This window comes from Orcinus orca, chromosome 6 (assembly GCF_937001465.1).
Source record: "Orcinus orca chromosome 6, mOrcOrc1.1, whole genome shotgun sequence".
Taxonomy (NCBI): domain Eukaryota; kingdom Metazoa; phylum Chordata; class Mammalia; order Artiodactyla; family Delphinidae; genus Orcinus; species Orcinus orca.
The window spans coordinates 26,958,212-26,974,944 of NC_064564.1; the positions used below are offsets into that span (position 1 = coordinate 26,958,212).

The 16,733-nt window shown below is 51.1% G+C and overlaps 2 protein-coding genes across 20 annotated transcripts in view; one reads left to right on the plus strand and one right to left on the minus strand.

Moving 5' to 3' along the window:
* The window catches only part of SEMA4D (semaphorin 4D), a 118,788-nt gene extending 109,805 nt beyond the window's left edge, over positions 1-8,983 (plus strand). Inside the window, exons 17-19 of the transcript XR_007478124.1 lie at positions 3,172-3,381; positions 7,012-7,109; positions 7,482-8,983. The gene's annotated coding sequence lies outside the window, so the exon portion shown is untranslated. The remainder of the gene's footprint in view (positions 1-3,171; positions 3,382-7,011; positions 7,110-7,481) is intronic.
* A 989-nt stretch (positions 8,984-9,972) lies between these two features.
* The window catches only part of SECISBP2 (SECIS binding protein 2), a 40,179-nt gene continuing 33,418 nt past the window's right edge, over positions 9,973-16,733 (minus strand). For all 19 annotated transcript variants that reach the window (XM_033429629.2, XM_033429625.2, XM_033429630.2 and 16 more), the window contains 3 exons: positions 11,896-12,050; positions 11,365-11,557; positions 9,973-10,914 (listed from right to left, as the gene is read on the minus strand). In XM_033429629.2, coding sequence (XP_033285520.1) covers positions 10,811-10,914; positions 11,365-11,557; positions 11,896-12,050 — 452 coding nt within the window. In that variant the 3' untranslated portion in view covers positions 9,973-10,810. The remainder of the gene's footprint in view (positions 10,915-11,364; positions 11,558-11,895; positions 12,051-16,733) is intronic.

Here is a 16,733-nt window from a genome sequence, read left to right on the forward strand (position 1 = left end):
AAATGGAACGTAAGTACTTTAACATATGTAATGTTTTACTACCATTAAATACACATTTAGAGAACGTTTAACGGTGCTTGACGCTGTCCTCACCATGGAGATACAGGTGGTTTCTGTCCTTGTTTGTGCCCTGGCCACTGTGGGTGGAAGGAGAATTTGGCTCCTGAGAGGTCCTGGCCCATGTGGTTTGGGGTGACGAATCATCCCCAGCTCAGGCCACCGGGGTTCTTTGTCCCAGTGTCAGTCATGAGAACCTTCCAGAGGCTCCTGTGACCCATGTTCGTGGCCCCCATCCTGGGGGGCTCGGTGCATGGCACCACTGAGCCGGGCAAGGGGATGAGAACCGACTTCAGTGTCTGAAATTCAGAGACAAGTCTCGCATTCTTAATCAATAATGCTTCGGGCATATCAGCTTTTAAAGTTAGACTCCACCAAGGTGCCTGCTGGCCAGGGAATGACTAAATGGAACATGGTGTCACCAAGTGCATTCAGTTAAAGGGAGGAAGTACCTCTGCCCGACTGACAGGCACCCAGGAAGATGCACACAGACGTGGGGCTGTGTACGTGTACGTGTGCGTATATGTACAAGTATGTACATCTGAATGTATACAGAGAGTATGTATAGAGTTATCTATGGGTAGAGTACAAAACGCTTTGTTTTGTACATTATATAAGTTTATATTATGCAAAATTATAGTGATAGAACAAAACACCAGAAATCCTGCCCAGAAGACAACTAAACAGACCCCTGAGGGCTCGTCCACTGGCCCAGGAAGGCTGGGGGCTGCTGTGTAAAACGCTTCTAAACGCTTTCAGGATTCCCTCCAGAGCCTGTGTAACGTGTCTTTCTTCCAAATAGCATTTTATTTTTATCATAAAATCAGTATTTGTTTGTTGTGGTGAATTTGGAAACTTCAGGAAAGTATGAAGAGCAAAAACCTAGTCACCCCCAAATGTAACCAGCTGCAGCCCCACTGGCACAATGGCCGCTTTTAGGCCTTTTCTCGCGTGCATGTGTCCACACACATGTACATACATACACAATGTACTTACATATTGTCTTGATTTAATATAATGTTATTATTACATTTTCGTGTTATTAAATCTTAAACGTGATTCCTGATCAGTGACAACACGGGTGGTTGCCACAGCATTCAGGGGACCCCCCCTGTGGGACATTTCCTAATTTCCAATAGAAACGGCTTCAGTGGGTTCTGATGATTGTCTCGGATTCATTCCTAGGATTGTCCGGTTCAAGGGTCTCACCTTCCCTTGGGAGGAAGGTTCTTTGAGGATCCTGAACGTGGTGGGTCACTGATGCAGGGACTGCACAAAGGTGAATAGGTCCCAAGTTGGTCACACGGGGACCTTACTGGTGACGAATCCATCAAAAGTAATCATATCTAAACTAGAAGTCTCTTCCCCTTCTAAAAAGCCCAGCACGTAACAGAGAAATGTCTGCCCACCACCGTTCCCACCTGGCCGTTCCCACAGGCTCCCGCATGCAAGCACACCCCGATGCCAGTTGTTCTTGTGCTGGTTTTTAATCCTTTGGCTCTATCGTTTGTTTTTCCTGCTCAGTGAACTCCAGCCACAGGCAGATGTATTCCTTGTACTGCTGACCATCCTGCATGAAATCACGTTTTATGTGATTTCCCAGGTTGGTGGGCATCTGAGATGGAATCTAGCTTTTAAAAGCTGATTCTCAGGCAGGATTGTGATCAGGTCTGGGTCAGGGTCAGCCTCACGGCATGCCCGTCCAGGGCGGTGCTGTCCACGCAGAACAGCAGGCACTTGTCAGGGAGCTGGGTCCCTGGGCAAGGAGGCCAGAGGGCCCCTTCGTCCACATTGTTGGGGTGCCTGCCTGGCAGAGGCAGTTAGGGTAGCAGCAGGGCCTGGCCCAGCACCGCACCATCCACCCCCCCCCCCCGCCCCGTTACTGGGAACAGCGGGAACAGAGGGCCTGTGCGTCCCCCAGAGCCCACAGGGAGTAGGGCCTGCACCCCACTCCTGGCCGGCTCTGAGCCAGCTGGGTGCTCAGGGCAGGCGGCGGCTGCTTCGGTCTAGGGCCTGGCCTGGCCTTTGCTCTGTCCCAGCTCAGCTCAGCTGGGGGTCTGCACATACCCCAGGAAGGAGCCTAGTTGTGCCAGCTGGGTGTTTTAATCTGACCTTGTCCTGTCTTCAGCCACTTTTGAGTGGAAGCCAGCGTGTGAGCAGATCACAGTGAAGGCGGCCTGGCTTGTTGGTTCTGAAGCAGGGACAGGAGTTGGGCCCGTCTCAGCACAGCCCTTGGGGCCCAGGGTGAAGCCTGAAGCCCCAGGCTCATCCAGCTGCACTTCGTGGGAGGAGAAGGTGGCCCCATCAAGGAGGTCATTTGCTGAGGCTGTTTGCAGTGTTGGGACCAGAGCCCAGTCTTGCCCCAGGGTTTCCACAGAGTGGTCTCCACAGCCCACCACCCCAGCCACTGTGGAATGAGTACGGGATCTGCGGGTGGCTCGTGTACAGGACCCTGCCATGCTTTGGGAAGGGGGCTTCTGTCTGGGCCCTTCCCCTCCTCCGGTCCACTCTCCTCCAAGCCCTTATTTTGTAAGACAGGCCCTCAGCCCTTCTCAGCACCCGGACACGCCTGGCCAGGCCCCACTGGGGTAAGAGGGAGTGGCCCAGCAGACGCAGAGCTTCAGGAAGAAGGTGGTGGCAGCGGGGCCAGGTGGGCAGATGAAGTTCCCAGGCCCAGACCATCTGTGCCAAACAGACATCCGCCCCAGAGCTCGGCCACCAGGCACTCCAACGGGGGTGCACAGCCCGGCGAGAAAGGGAAAGGGGGTGCCCCCAATGGCCTAGAGTGTGTCATGGGGATATAGCCACGCAGGTGTGCTTTGAAAAAGGCACCTGAGCAAGGTCAGGGAGCAGGGAGCCATGGGGCACAAGGCACTAAGGGGTCTGTACCCCTTTGCTCCCAAGGGTCACTGGGGACCACAGTGGGGAACCACCTCCAGGCCTCCTCCAGGGGAAGGACAGGGACTTACGGGAAAACTGCACTGTCACTTTGAGTCCAGCTGGGACGAGGCCCCTAATCTGGGAAGCCCCCATCTCCCGTGCCAGGATAGTTCCCATGGTTCCCATGACCCCTAGTGGGGGTCCTGGTGGTGAAGGTGGTCTGTGTGCCCCCAGGTCCTGCGGACGTTCACTTTCTCTGGGAGAAGAACGGGCGAGAGCTGGAGGTGTGTGTTCCTGCGCAAACCCACGCGCTGCCTGATGGCAGGGCCCATGTGCTCAGCTGGCTGCGAGATGCGCTCCGGGAAAGCGCCGAGTACCGCTGCTCCGCGCTCGCCACGGCGGGGAACAAGACCTCCAAGGTGCGGGTCACCGTGACCAGACTCGGTAAGTGCGCTCTCCTAGCCTCAACTCTTCACTATTTACCCTTGTCCCTCGAGCAGCAGACTTGCATGGGAACATTTCAGTCTGGGGATTACCTGTAGGGTTTCACGAACATGGATGAGTTAGCTTTTCACTGTCTGCCTCATTGGTGCATGCATGTGTGTGTGCACACGCACACACCTGTACCCGTGTGCACACATGAATGCATGCTGGCTGCCAATCCCCCGTCCTCCCGATAGAAGACTCAATCTTTTTTTTTTTGGCTGCATGGCTTGTGGAATCTTAGTTCCCCGACCAGGGATTGAACCCAGGCCCTGGGCAGTGAGAGTGCGGAGTCCTAACCACTGGACCGCCAGGGAATTCCCTGTGTTAACATTATTAGGTTGGCCGACCCCGTAGTCTATTATGATTTCCCCTCCGGTACTTTTGTTTCCCACGTAGGTAACCACTGTGCCGATTCCTACTTGCTTGGTTCATACTTGTCATTAATTCCACATCAGACCCTGCAGTTCAGTCCCCAGTCAGTACAGACATACTGGTGTCCTGTTGTCAGCATCCCCAGAACCTCTGCACCAGGAGCCAAGTGCCTCCCTGGGACTGGCTCTCCCGCTGAGGCTAGAGATTCCATTCCTCTCTGTTGGATCTCGTGATGTGTTTCCCGGCGTGCCTTCCTTTCTTTGATTTCATTCTTCTGTGAAGTGTCTCTTCTGGCACACCCAGGGTGTATGGGGGGAGTCAGTGTTTTGAGAGCCTATGTCTTTTCTCCATCTTCACACTTAGAGAGTCCAGCAGGCTGGACAGTTCTGGCCTGAAAATCATTCCCTAGTGTGTGAGGCTGGCCCCGTCTTCTGGCTCTTGAGAGCCTGCCACTGACCCTGTGTGACCACTGGCTTTCTGAGCGCTGTGCAAGTGCGTGCCTGGCTGGGCCCCGTCACACGTGGAAGCCCCCGCCTTCAACTCTCGGAAGCGTTCAACACTTATTCACTTTTCTCCACTTCATTTCCTGTTCTTTCTGGAACTGTTTTCCAAGATGTTGGGCTACTTGGGGTGGTCCATCTTCTCTTTCCTGTCACCTCTGCTTCTGTTAGCTCTTCTCAACTTTATCTTGCACACCTGTTAGTTTTCATCCCACTCTCACACTTTATTACTCGGAGGTTTTCATTTTGTTCTGTCATGAGTGCATTCTCTTCTTGCCTTGTGGATGCGGTGTCTTCTCCCCTCTCTGAGGGTTATTGAGAGGATTTTCCAGTTTTCTTTTCCCTCCCAGTTGCCCTTTTTTGGTGGTTTTGTCTGTTTCCCTCAGAAGTCTTGGGACCCTTGATTGTTGGTTACATTTGAGAGGGGCACAAAGATCCCTCCTACGAGGCCCTTTCTCCCCAAGGTGCAGTCTTTGGACAGGCAGCATTCCTACTACTTGGGAGTTCGTTAGAAATGCACAGCGACTCAGAAGTCCCGGGAGCACCTTGTGTTAACTTCTCCAGGAGATTCCTATGTGCGCTAGTGAGGAGGCTGGTCTGCCCCGCACCCGTCCACTGTCGTGCAGAGGGCCTCTGGCTACAGCCCACACTTGGAGCAGCAGGCCGTCCAGGGCTTAGGTTGGGCCATCTGTGAGGACTTAGGTTGGCAAGAGGCTGGGGCCTCATCATTCAGTACATAAAGCCCACCATCCTGTCTGCCTTCAGTGCGGGTGCTGCCCAGGTCACCCGTCCTGTGCTCTCCAAGAACACAGTCTCTTGGGGAGCAGAGGCAGGGCAGCTCCCCGGCTGTGCAGAGAGGCTAGGGTCCTTGGGGCCACGTGCTTCTGCTTCTGCACAGCCTTTGAAGCAGCCTGCGCGCCAACTCCCTGTTGCCCAAGCTCCTGAGCGTCTCCCAGCTGCTGGCCTAGGACCCTGTGTGCTTGGGTCTGCTGATTCTGCCAGGGGCCGTTTCCACTGGTCCCTCTGCTTCTCAACTTTCAGGTTTTCACTGTTTCCTCTCCTATTCTTTGTCCTTTTTCAAGAGTTTATATGTAAATGTACATATTTTAAAAGGTCCTTTGTCCTTTAAGTGGGGGTTACAGAGAAAAGGAAGTTACAAATATTTGCTCCCACCTAGAACCTCCGTTCCTGTCGTCGTTTCTGTAGAATGCCCTTGCCTGTTGCTGTCAAGGTAAAATGAATGATCTCGTCATAAGTGTGCCTTACAAATTGTGACCTCTTATCCAGAAGTCAAGTGAACGGTACTATCAGCAAGTAGCTGAGTAGGAGTAGCCAGAGAAGCAACTAGGCAGTTGGGGCCATTACTGCTTGACCTCATCTAACTCAGCTGCCTTATAAGGAAGGTGCAGCTCACAGATGATGAAGGTTAAGTGACTCATCCAAGGTCACACAGCTCACTAGCCAGTAAGGAGCAGGGCTTGACTCTGATGGCAAGAAAATTTACACCTGGGTCACTCTGTGGACAGTAGACCCAAAATCCAGGAGAGGGCATGAGCACAGTTAAGACAGCTCAGTATTTTCTATCTCCCCACAGACCCCACCATGTTTACTGAAGGTACGGGTGGTGGTGGGTGAGGATGTGTTAGAAGATGAAATGTTTCTTTTGGGATTTGGATTCGCACGTGTTGAGTCAGGAGCCCCTGCAGGGCCCCTGTAGTGAAGGGCCACTAAGGGCCCTCCTCCAGAACTCTGGGTGCCTCCCACTGTCGTCCTGGGATGGGGCAGCTCCAGCTGAGGGCTGGTTGTGTGGCTACCGTCACCATTGGGCCTGCTCAGCTCTGCTCAGGGTATTAGTTCGACTTACTGTCTGAAGGACTCAGGTCGTTGGAACCCATTTCTTTCTTGCTTTTTTAAAAGAATTTATTTTGGCTGCGGCGGTTCTTAGTTGCAGCATGCAGCATCTTTAGTTGCGGCATGCATGCAGGATCTAGTTCCCCGACTAGGGATCGAACCCGGGCCCCCTGCAATGGGAGCCCGGAGTCTTCCCACTGGACCACCAGGGAAGTCCCTGGAACCCATTTCTGAAATTAGTCACGTGAGCTATAGTTGAAAGCAATGACGGGGTGCATTTTTATGTTTACAAAGAAAAGCTATGGCTCTCAGACTCATGCCACCCTGACAACCCCTACAAGTAACTCATTTTCAAAATTCAGGATCAAACACAAAAGGAGGGCAGTGCGGGGCGAGTAGCACGTGACGTAAGGGGACGCCAGACCTCATTACCGAGCAGGTTTCTGAACCTCAGCTCCCGCCTCACTCGAGGGAGGCAGCAGCAGCCCCTGCCCCCCACCGCCACGAGCCCCAGAGTATCTGCATTGCTCGTGAGGTGTGGGGAGTTAGCCCCTCTCCTGGCTACACAGAAAGGGCCAGTGAGATGTGCGGCTGGGGCCACTGTGACCTTGGGGAGCAGCTGCTGTGGGAGTTGGTGGCCCGGGGAAGGGCAGGCAGGGGGCACTGACTATGGAAGCCCCTGCAGCCAGGAAGGCGAGGCCCGAGGGGTAAACGCCTCACCCCTGCCCACTTGGCTGCCTCGGCCTGGCTCGGCCCTACAGAGGGGCATCACCTAGCTCACAGCACAGCCTCGGTGCGTGGAGGGCCCCCGGGGGACCGTGAAGGCCAGCAAGCTGAGACCTGGAGCCCCGCCTCTGTCTTGCAGAGGCGACCCAACAGGAGAGGTGGACCAGAGAGCTCGCCACCTGGAGGGCCGTGGTCGGGGAACACGACCGCATGATGCACAGCTGGAGGAAGGAGTGGGTATGTGGCCGGGCCCGAGGGAGGGCAGGGGTCTGGGGGGCCCGTGCTGCCAGTGGGCCCCACGTGCTTCCTGCTGGCCCACTGAGCAGTTCTGCTTTCTGAAACCTGCACCCCTGCCACCCGCAGCCATCCAGCCTGGAGCCAATCCCCGGAAGGGAGTCAGCGCAGGGTGGGGCCCTTACAGGAAACCGAAATCAGGCAGGGCCAGTTGGTTCTGGCAAGAAGCCCCCATGGCCACTGCGACCCCCAGACACAGCTTAGCACACCAGGCTTCCCACCCGCGGGACCCTAGACCCCACAGGGAGCACACGGGAAGGGGACTCGAGGCCCTCCTGTTCTGCCAGGAACTTGAAGTCCACGTTGTTCTTTCAGGAACGCTGTAACCAGGACACCTAGCCACCAGGAGGCAGTGCTGACTCCAACCCCAAGCCGACCTTGCCGTCACCTGCCATGCAGCCCTGGATGCCCCAGGGCAGTGAGCTGCCTCCCCGCTGCTGGACGAGGCCATCAGGGCTGCTCAGTGGAGAACACGGAGCCCTGAGTGAACCTGCGACAGTAGCCGAAACCTCTTTTAATTAGGTGCTTAGATGGGACAGAATGGCCTGACAGAAACAGGAAACCAAAAAGGTGTTAACAGGCTACAGACAGAAACCCTGGTTAAGACGGCAGTGTGCATGATGGTTCCTCCCCCAGAAGCACTGTTGTTACGCTCCACAGGTCACTCCTCACCATCTGACTGATTTCATGTCATGCAAAGGGGCCGCCCCCTGCCCCCTAAACAGCCCAGTGTTAGCTCAGTCCCCTCTTAACTGCTGGTTTTACTGCTGTGGAGCCACCTTCATACTTAGCCACTCGACTCTAAAGGACAGGGAAGGGCAAGGCTTCAAATGACAAGAATTTGCCTTAAACCTTGAGTGCTGAGGTCCCAACTCAGGAGCTAACAAACATGGATTGAAGAGACTCTGTTATTCCTCACTAATATCAGAGCTTCGGCCTGTTTTCTAAAGCTCCCAGTGTGCACCTGTGCACTGGCGGCCACGGCCTGGGCACCGAGCTTGTATGAAGCGGAAAAGCCAGCAGGTCAGCTGTGTGCCTCTCCCGGGTCACAGTCACTCTTCTCACAGCGGTGCGGGTCTGATGAGGCTACTCTGTACACATGCTTCTGGGTCCCTAGTTGTTCACGCTGTGTGTGTGTGTGTGTGTGTGTGTATAAATATGAAGGCTGAGGCTGCTCAGCCTGTAACCTTACAGATACTTTTTGTTTGTGGAATGACGTTTTTTTAATGGAATGCCAGTCTATCATAAAACCAAAACCTCTGTTAAGTTATACTTCTCCTGTGACCCTAGCAAATGGATGTCTCCTCAGCTTCATGACCACAGCTGTTTCCAGACCCCCTTGTCCTGAAGCTGGGTACCTTCGTACAAGAGCAGCACACATTTCCAGCCAGTCACCTAGAGGATCCGTTCTGAACAAGGCTTCTGAGGACGGCTGGCTTCGGGGTTAAAGTTGTCCCGTTTGCCCACCCAGCTGCTGGCCCACCTTGCCAGCAGACGCCGAGCTGGCTCACGGACCGCCACGCACTGTGACAGGGTTTTTGGTGAAACACCCATCGGCCCTCGCTGTGGTTCTAGTGCAGGTAGGCTCCAGCCGCCACAGCTGCGGAGTGGATAGCTCCAAGACTGGGGCCCTTTCCTTGGTGCTATGATTCTTCCTCAAGTTTGGATACAGTCAGAGCACTTTCATGCCCAACAAAACAAAACAGACACTTGCAGTTATCACAACGTCAACACGCAGGGTCCTGGTGGGAAATGGGATTATGAGGATGAGTTTTCTCTGAACTGTTGGAAGAAAATAAAGAGTTCTTTCTACATTTGCTCAGTGAAGCGTGTTTGTATTTGGGGAGCCTGCCTGCTTTCTGTGGCACCATCAGTACAGAGTAGGTCACTGTGTCACCTGCAGCAGTGGCCTCTGTCAGGAAAATGACACCATGACCAGGGCAACTCAGCATTAAGTCACACAAGTGAACCCTCTCAGGAGCTGAATGAATGTGATGTTAAAAACCCAACGTACTTTGTTCAGCTAATCTGAACAAATACTACAGACCCAGAGGCCTTGGGGGCTCTGGACAAACAACGTGCATCTCTAGCAGAGATTTCTTAATGATTTTTTGATTTGTCAGTTTTATAATTCTAGACTGCTGAATGCAGCTGACAAGCTATTTAACTTTCTCCCTATAAGTTCATTTGGAACCTTTACTTTTCAAACCTACTATAGTTGACACAGGGTGGGGTCCTCCCTGGTATTCCTCCTGGTGGCCCTGAGGGAGAAACCTGTGACAGGATGGAGGGCTTGGTGGACCAGATTGCATGTCCCTCATTTAAACAGCTCAGAAAGTGTATGGAAAAGCAGGGCACACACCGGGAACAACAGATGAGAAGATAGACTGGTGCTTCCCACAGATGACCTCCACCTCGCCGCCAGCCCTGGCCACGCAGCGGGCCATTTCCGACTCCTTATACCACTTTTATTTGCTTGTCACAGGCCACTCACTCTCAGAGGTACATCTGGCATGACTGAATTCAACTAACAGTATTTTCAAGCCCACACGATACCTTGCTTGCTTGACAAGTGCAAAGCAGTGAAACTCGTTCCTGCCATTTCCCGTGACCAGCACGCCAGCAGGCCAGACCGAGGCGGGTCCAGCAACAGTCTCTAAGGGTTAGTCTCTACTTCGAGACCCAAGAGGCCTGAGCGCAGCAAACCTCTCCCTGCTCAGTCCCCTTCAGTTCAAAGAAGAGTGCCCAAAAGACACGTATCAGGACGCAGGACCACTGATTAGACCAAGATGACTGGAGTCTCCAGTGAAATTAAATAATCACTCTTTATTCAAAATAAATAAGCCCTCTTACTTACAGGAAAATATGAAAGTAAACTTCTATCCTTCTGGCCTCTAAGATAGAAACCACATTCAAAATATGTTCACTTACAAAAGAAAAAAAATATTTGCAGATTATTTGCAGAAAACTGAAATTTAGGAACTTCAATATACATTTGTTTCTTTGCGAAATAAAGAATAAAAGGAATAATTCATGTCAAAAGGTCACAGGTTAGAGAACCGATTTTCCTCCTGAGGCTCATTTTAGCAAACCCTCCAAGTACCCCCAAATCTTCTGGCCAAAAAGCCACAACCTGAGAAAGGAACCCCTCCCCACCCCACCGCTCCTGCACTAACACTGGCTCCCACAGCGCCCGTCCAGCGGCTTCTGCAGGGCTGTGCTGGGTCACCGGGACCGGGAACATCAGGCTGGCACCCCGCTGCCTCCCAGCCACATCACCTCAGACCCCCGCTGCTTTCCACAAACTAACTTGGCTCAGCTACTCTGCAATGGAGAGACGTTCCCTTAGCAGCAGAGTACTCCAAGTACCACCTTTTCCAGCATTTTCCAGACTCATATTGCACTCAGAGGGCCAAGGCTGCATCCCGAGGCTTTGTGAAAAGGTTTCCGCCAGCATACCAAGTGCCCGTCCATGGGACTCGCAGCTTTTGGATGCCTACAAACACCACTGGTTAACTTCCCAATTAAACAGTCATACAAAACACACACTAGGTCAACGAAGAACTGAGAAGAAGAAAAAGACCCCGAAGTCTTTCAGCCCCCGCCCCCTTACCCCAAATACACAAACACACAGGAAAGAACTTTTATAAATTCAAGTTCATCATCTGAGAGGTCGAAGCCTCCAGGGATTCCTCCAGTTCCAGGGCACGTCGAGTGTATGCTTCCAGATGGTTTCTCCAGATTTCAACTGGAAACAAGAAAGTGCACAGCTGATGAACGGCAGGGACAGTCAGGGAAGTCTCTTGGAAAGCAAGCAGCATGTGGCCTGCCCAGCGAACCAGCTCCCTAGATGGGGCCCAGCAAGGACTCAAGCCCAAGTCCCCAACTGCAACCCCCTCGTGAGCAGCACCAAGCACCTTGGCGCACGCCGGCCTTGACAACCGCCCGCCAGGGATACAGCTGTCCTCAAGGATGCCCTCTGTTTGGGTGCCATCTGACCCGAGGTCTGTCTGAGACATCCACTGACCAGCCCTCCCAAGTCTGAGACCACCTCTTAAACAAGGGCCGGGTCTTAACGGGGCCTTTTGCAGCTGATCCTGCCACAGTGGCCATGCTGCTCTCCTGGGCACCCTTTTTAATCAGTGTCGATGAAGACTTAGAGGAGGCTCAACCCCAAATCCATTCCCCCAGCACTCACTGTAGTGTGGCTCCTCTTTTCCGGCAGGGGCCAGGGGTCTGTTCTCTGCAGAGCAGCTGGGGCCCTGCGTGGGCGGGCTAGCGGGTGCAAGGGGCCCAGGCTCTCCCGGCAGCTCCCAGTGCGCATTCTCCAGCATGGTCCTGTACGCCTGCCGGGCCGCCATCGTCAGCTCGACCATCTTGTGGAACTGGTCCTTGGGCAGAAACGAGAGCACAGGTGACATCCCCTGCAAACTGGCGATGGCGCCCTCCACGGGGAAGCAGGGTGATGCCCGCCTGCGGTGCTGCCCGAGGGAAGAGCAGGTGCTGACCTCAGGCCTGCTTAAGGCTCCTCTGCGGCAGGAGTGAGCCTGGACCTAAATTCGGAATCACACTTCCATGCTTTTAAGGAAAGAAGGCCACCAACGCTGCTGCCTTCAACACGGGGGCCCCTGAGGCTCAGGGCTGCTGTGCTGTGGAAGTGCAGACAACCACCATCCCTCCCGACTCCCTCCCACAAGCAAGATAGGCCGGCGCCCCCTCGCCATCTCACCTGGGCCCCGTCGTAGCTAAAGATCCCCACCACGCTGACAGGAACAGCCTTGTTCAGACTGCGCCCCAGAGCTTTGCGGTTGAGAGCAAACACAAAGGGGATGTTCTGCTCACAGGCGTAGTCAATGATGGTGTGCAGGGTATCGTCCAGCCCACCTGGTCAAAGGACAATGAAAATGACAAGGAAGTGCATCACACGAGCGTGCTGGTGACACTGGCCGCCAAGGGCTTTTCCCGACAGTGACACTCCTGGCTATTTCCTTACTCAAGCCAGTGTACCAGGCCAGGTTTGACCAGGAGAGAGCCAGTCACTGCGGTGCAAGTACACTACTACTCTAGGCCACATGAAAGAAATCAACTCTCCAAGAGACACTTCTAAAAGCAATAAAACATGTCCACGTCAAGTCAACATCTGGTGCTGGTGCTGTGCGTAATGGAAAAATGAAGGCTTGGTTAAGTATCTGCTGAATACCGCGTGCCACTCTCGGTCTAACGGCCTCGTGTGGACTGGCTCCTATATCCTCACAAAACCCTGAGGGGGAGGCTGCACCCCACTTAAGAGATGGAAATCCAGAGCCCAGAGAGGTCACTGAATACCTCCAACCCTGCCTCCCAGCGAAGCAGCAGCCAGGCAGGAGTGGGGCGGGGGTGGCACTGAGAGCAGAGAGGGTTAAGGGAGCCCTGCATGCGGGTGACATGCCTGTGAAGCCAGAAACCCAGCAGCACTGACAAGTTACCACCAACAGGAGGATCACATCTGGACGTCTGTGCACAAGTAGTGCAGAAACCAGTATGCACACACGCATCAGCCAGCTAGAACATAAAACGGAAGAAATGACTTTATACATGACAGCAACCAAACACTACAACAGGTAAGGATAAATGTGGCAAGAAACGTGAGAGATTTATAGAGCAACTTCAACATGCTAGTGAAACACAATAGAAAATCTAAACAAAAGGCACCTATGCTCTTGGATGGAATGATCCAATATGATCACATGTCAATTTTATGTTAATGTAAAACTTTTTATACTGTAACTTACTCTAAGTGGGATTTTTTTGAGAAATTAAAAAATATTGTGTTGGCCAAAAGGTTCATTCTTTTTTTCCGTAAGATGTCTCCAGTAGCACTTAGATGTCTTTAACTTCATTCGAAACAATTTTGTTAGATTGTATTGTGACAGCTGCCATATCAGCATGCATTTAAAAAAACATCAAAATTGGTGAATTTTTGTGTAGCCATTTTAATATTGAAGATGGAAGAAAAAAAGCAACATTTTTGGCATATTATGCTTTATTATTTCAAGAAAGGTGGAAACGCAAAAGAAAGATTTGTGCAGTGTACGGAGAAGGTGCTGTGACTGATCAAATGTGTCAAAAGTGATTTGCAAAGTTTCGTGCTGGAGATTTCTCGCTGGCTGATGCTGCACAGTCGGGCAGACCAGTTGAAGTTGATAGCGACCAAATCAAGACATTAATTGAGAACAATCAACGTTACACCACACTCAGGAGACAGCCGACATACTCAAAATATTCAAATCAAGCACTGAAAATCATTTGCACCAGCTTGGTTACGTTAATCGCTTTGATGTTTGCGTTCCACATAAGCAAAAAAACCTTCTTGACTGTATTTCGTTATGCGATTCTCTACTGAAACGTAACGAAAATGTTCCGTTTTTAAAACAAATTGTGATGGGTGATGAAAAGTGGATACTGTACAATAATGTGAAATGGAAGAGATCCTGGGGCAAGCAAAACGAACAACCACCAACCACACCAAAGGCTGGTCTTCATCCAAAGAAAGTGATGGTGTATATACAGTGGGATTCGAAGGGAGTTCTCTATCATGAGCTCCTTCTGGAAAACCAAACGATTAATTCCAACAAGTACTGCTCCCAGTTAGATGAAATGAAAGCAGCACTTGAGAAACATCCAGAATTAGTCAAAAGAAAATGCATAATCTTCCATCAGGATGACGCAAGACTGCATGTTTCTTTGATAACCAGGCAAAAACTGTTACAGCTTGGCTGGGCTGGGAAGTTCTGATTCATCCGTCGTATTCACCAGACATTGCACCTTCAGATTTCCATTTATTTCAGTCTTTACAAAAGTCTCTTGACTGAAAAAATTTCCATTTCCTGGAAGACTGTAAAAGGCACCCGGGACAGTTCTTTGCTCAAAAAGTTTTGGGAATATGGAATTATGAAGTTGCCTGAAAAATGGCAGAAGGTAGTGGAACAAAAGGGTGAATACGTTGTTCAATAAAGTTCTTGGTGAAAATGAAAAATGTGTCTTTTATTTTTACTTAAAAATCAAAGAAACTTTTTGGCCAACCCAATACATAATATGAGAACAGCCTTTTGAAAAAGGAAACGTCAGGCTAGCATCGCCAGGTATTAAAGCTTGCTATAAAACTACAAAAACGTAAACCGGGGATGAAGAGCGACAGAATGGAAGGTCCAGAAACGACCCAAATGCGTGGTGCTTGAGCAGGTCTGCAAAAGCACTCTGAAGCACCGGAGAAGGTGCAGAAGGGACAGCGAGCAGGTCAGCCTCTGCAAAGATCCATCTTAGACTAAAATGCATTCAACCTAAACAAAAATGAAAACATGGAAGAACCAGGAAAAAAAAAGAATTAAGAAAAAAAATCTTTAATAATCCTGGAGCAGGAAGGTCGATGAATGACAAAACCTAGATGCAATAAAAACAAGAATAAAAAATACTAATATGTACACACCTGAAGTCTCTGAATGGCCAAAAAAGGTTTAAAGAAAAACAGACACATGACAAAACAAAAATATTTACAACTCTTACCCAAAGGGGCTCTTATTTATTAAAAAAAGGTATACATAAATATAAAAAAGACTGACATCCTAAAAGACAAATGGGTAAAGAATCAACAATTTACAGAAAATGCCAAGCCCTTAAACAAGTGGAAAGGTGCTCAACCTCCCTTCACAAGAAAATGCTAACAGAATCTTCCCAAGAGGGTGGGGAGGCCAGGGGGAAGCAGCAGCCCGGCTTCAGGGGCTGCAGTGTCCCCGGGGGGCAGCGTGGCATGTGCGTTAACCTGGTAAGTGCACAGGCCGTTTCGCTCTAGGAATGTACCTACGGAGATGTTCAGTAAGAAACAACAGTGTGTGGACTTCCCTGGTGGTTCAGTGGTTAAGACTGCACTTCCACTGCAGGGGGTGTGGGCTAGATCCCTGGTTGGGGAACTAAGATCCTGCATGCCGCACAGCGTGGCCAGAAAAAAAAAAAAGAAAAAAGAAAAAAACTACAGTGTGAAAGGTGCATCCTTGTTTACGGCTACAGAAATCTGAATGCAACTTAAGTGACCATCAGCCCGGGACTGCGCAGCCAGAAGAATAGGAGTGTCCCGAGCCAGACTGTGATACTAAAAAGAGCAAGGCACAAATGGGATCCAGGACACCAGATCTCACACTCACACACACACACACACACGGACTAACAAGGACACATCAAAATATGGCAATGGTGGTTGCCTCTGGGTGGTGGGAAGTATCTGGGGGGACTTACTCCCAAAGGAAAGTAACAAGCACTGAATCCTGCCCTCTTGCATGGTGAGCTGTTTGAACCTAGCATCTGAAAGGAGGTTACAGCATGGCATTGCCCCGGTTCCTCTGGAAACTGACCAATTCCTGAGTGAACACACAACGTCTGCATGGAAGGAAAAATTTCCCAAGATCTCCTATCACCTGGTATCTAATTATATATGATTACCTAATCTTCTTTCAAGAGGAACTTCTCAAATGCACATCCTACTGCTCTGAGGGAACTGGGAACTCATTCTGCAGCTGGTTTGACTGGGGATTAATGGTTAAGCCCCATATCCCTGAAATCTGCCCACCCCCCTGCCCCAGATCTACCTGAAGAGTATCAAAGATGAGGATGAAATCTCTGGGGATATAAACTTTAAAGAAAAAACAGTTCTGGGCAGGTGGTGAAAAGGGGGAGACAGGACCAGAGGTGAGGCGATGGCTGTGTTCCTTACAGTGAGATATTTTCAGCTTACCATGGGAGGCTGACCGAGTCTCTTCAACATCAGCCCCATGGCCTCTCACTCAAGGGTCTGTCTCTGCCTTGTGTCCACCCCAACCCAGGAGCTGGTCACAAAGGCTGTTACAGCAGTGTACCGAAAAGAGCTATAATGCGACCGGCCCAACAGCTGCCATCCATAAAAAGGCCAACTTACTTGGCTGACCCTTCTGGTCCCTGAATTTGGGCTTTGGGAGGACCCCTGCCACCCCAACTACGAAGAGTGGCTACTGTACCCAAAATGCATATGAGGATTACACTGAACACCAGCTTTCCTTCTGTGAGTCTGGAATGTGGGGACATGCCAGGCAGAGGGTGCCCATGTGACCAGCCCCAAGGAGCCTCCCTGGTAGATGACATCACACTTCACACGTGTTGTCACATCTCGTTTTGAGGGAATTCAGCGCGTCCTCTGACTCCCCTGGGAGAGGACACTGGAAGCATGCCCTGCTTTCCCCGACACAGCAGCCAAGTCAAGATGGTTTTGCTCAGCCCAGCTCCCAGCCGACGTTACTAGTGAGAGCTGAAAGCATCTCCAAGTGCCGACTTCTCAAAGTTCCACAGGAAGACAACTTAAAACAAGCAAATGCTCAATCAGGTAAACAATTTCCATTTAAAGTTTAAGTTCAGAATTATCAGAAAAATGCCACTCGGAGCAAATACAGTATTTTAACATAATCCCAGGCTGTAATACTAAATTTTACATGTAAAATGATGACAATCTATTGGCTATCTTTTCCAAGGAATAAACATTCCTAAAACACATAATCGAGTTCTTTA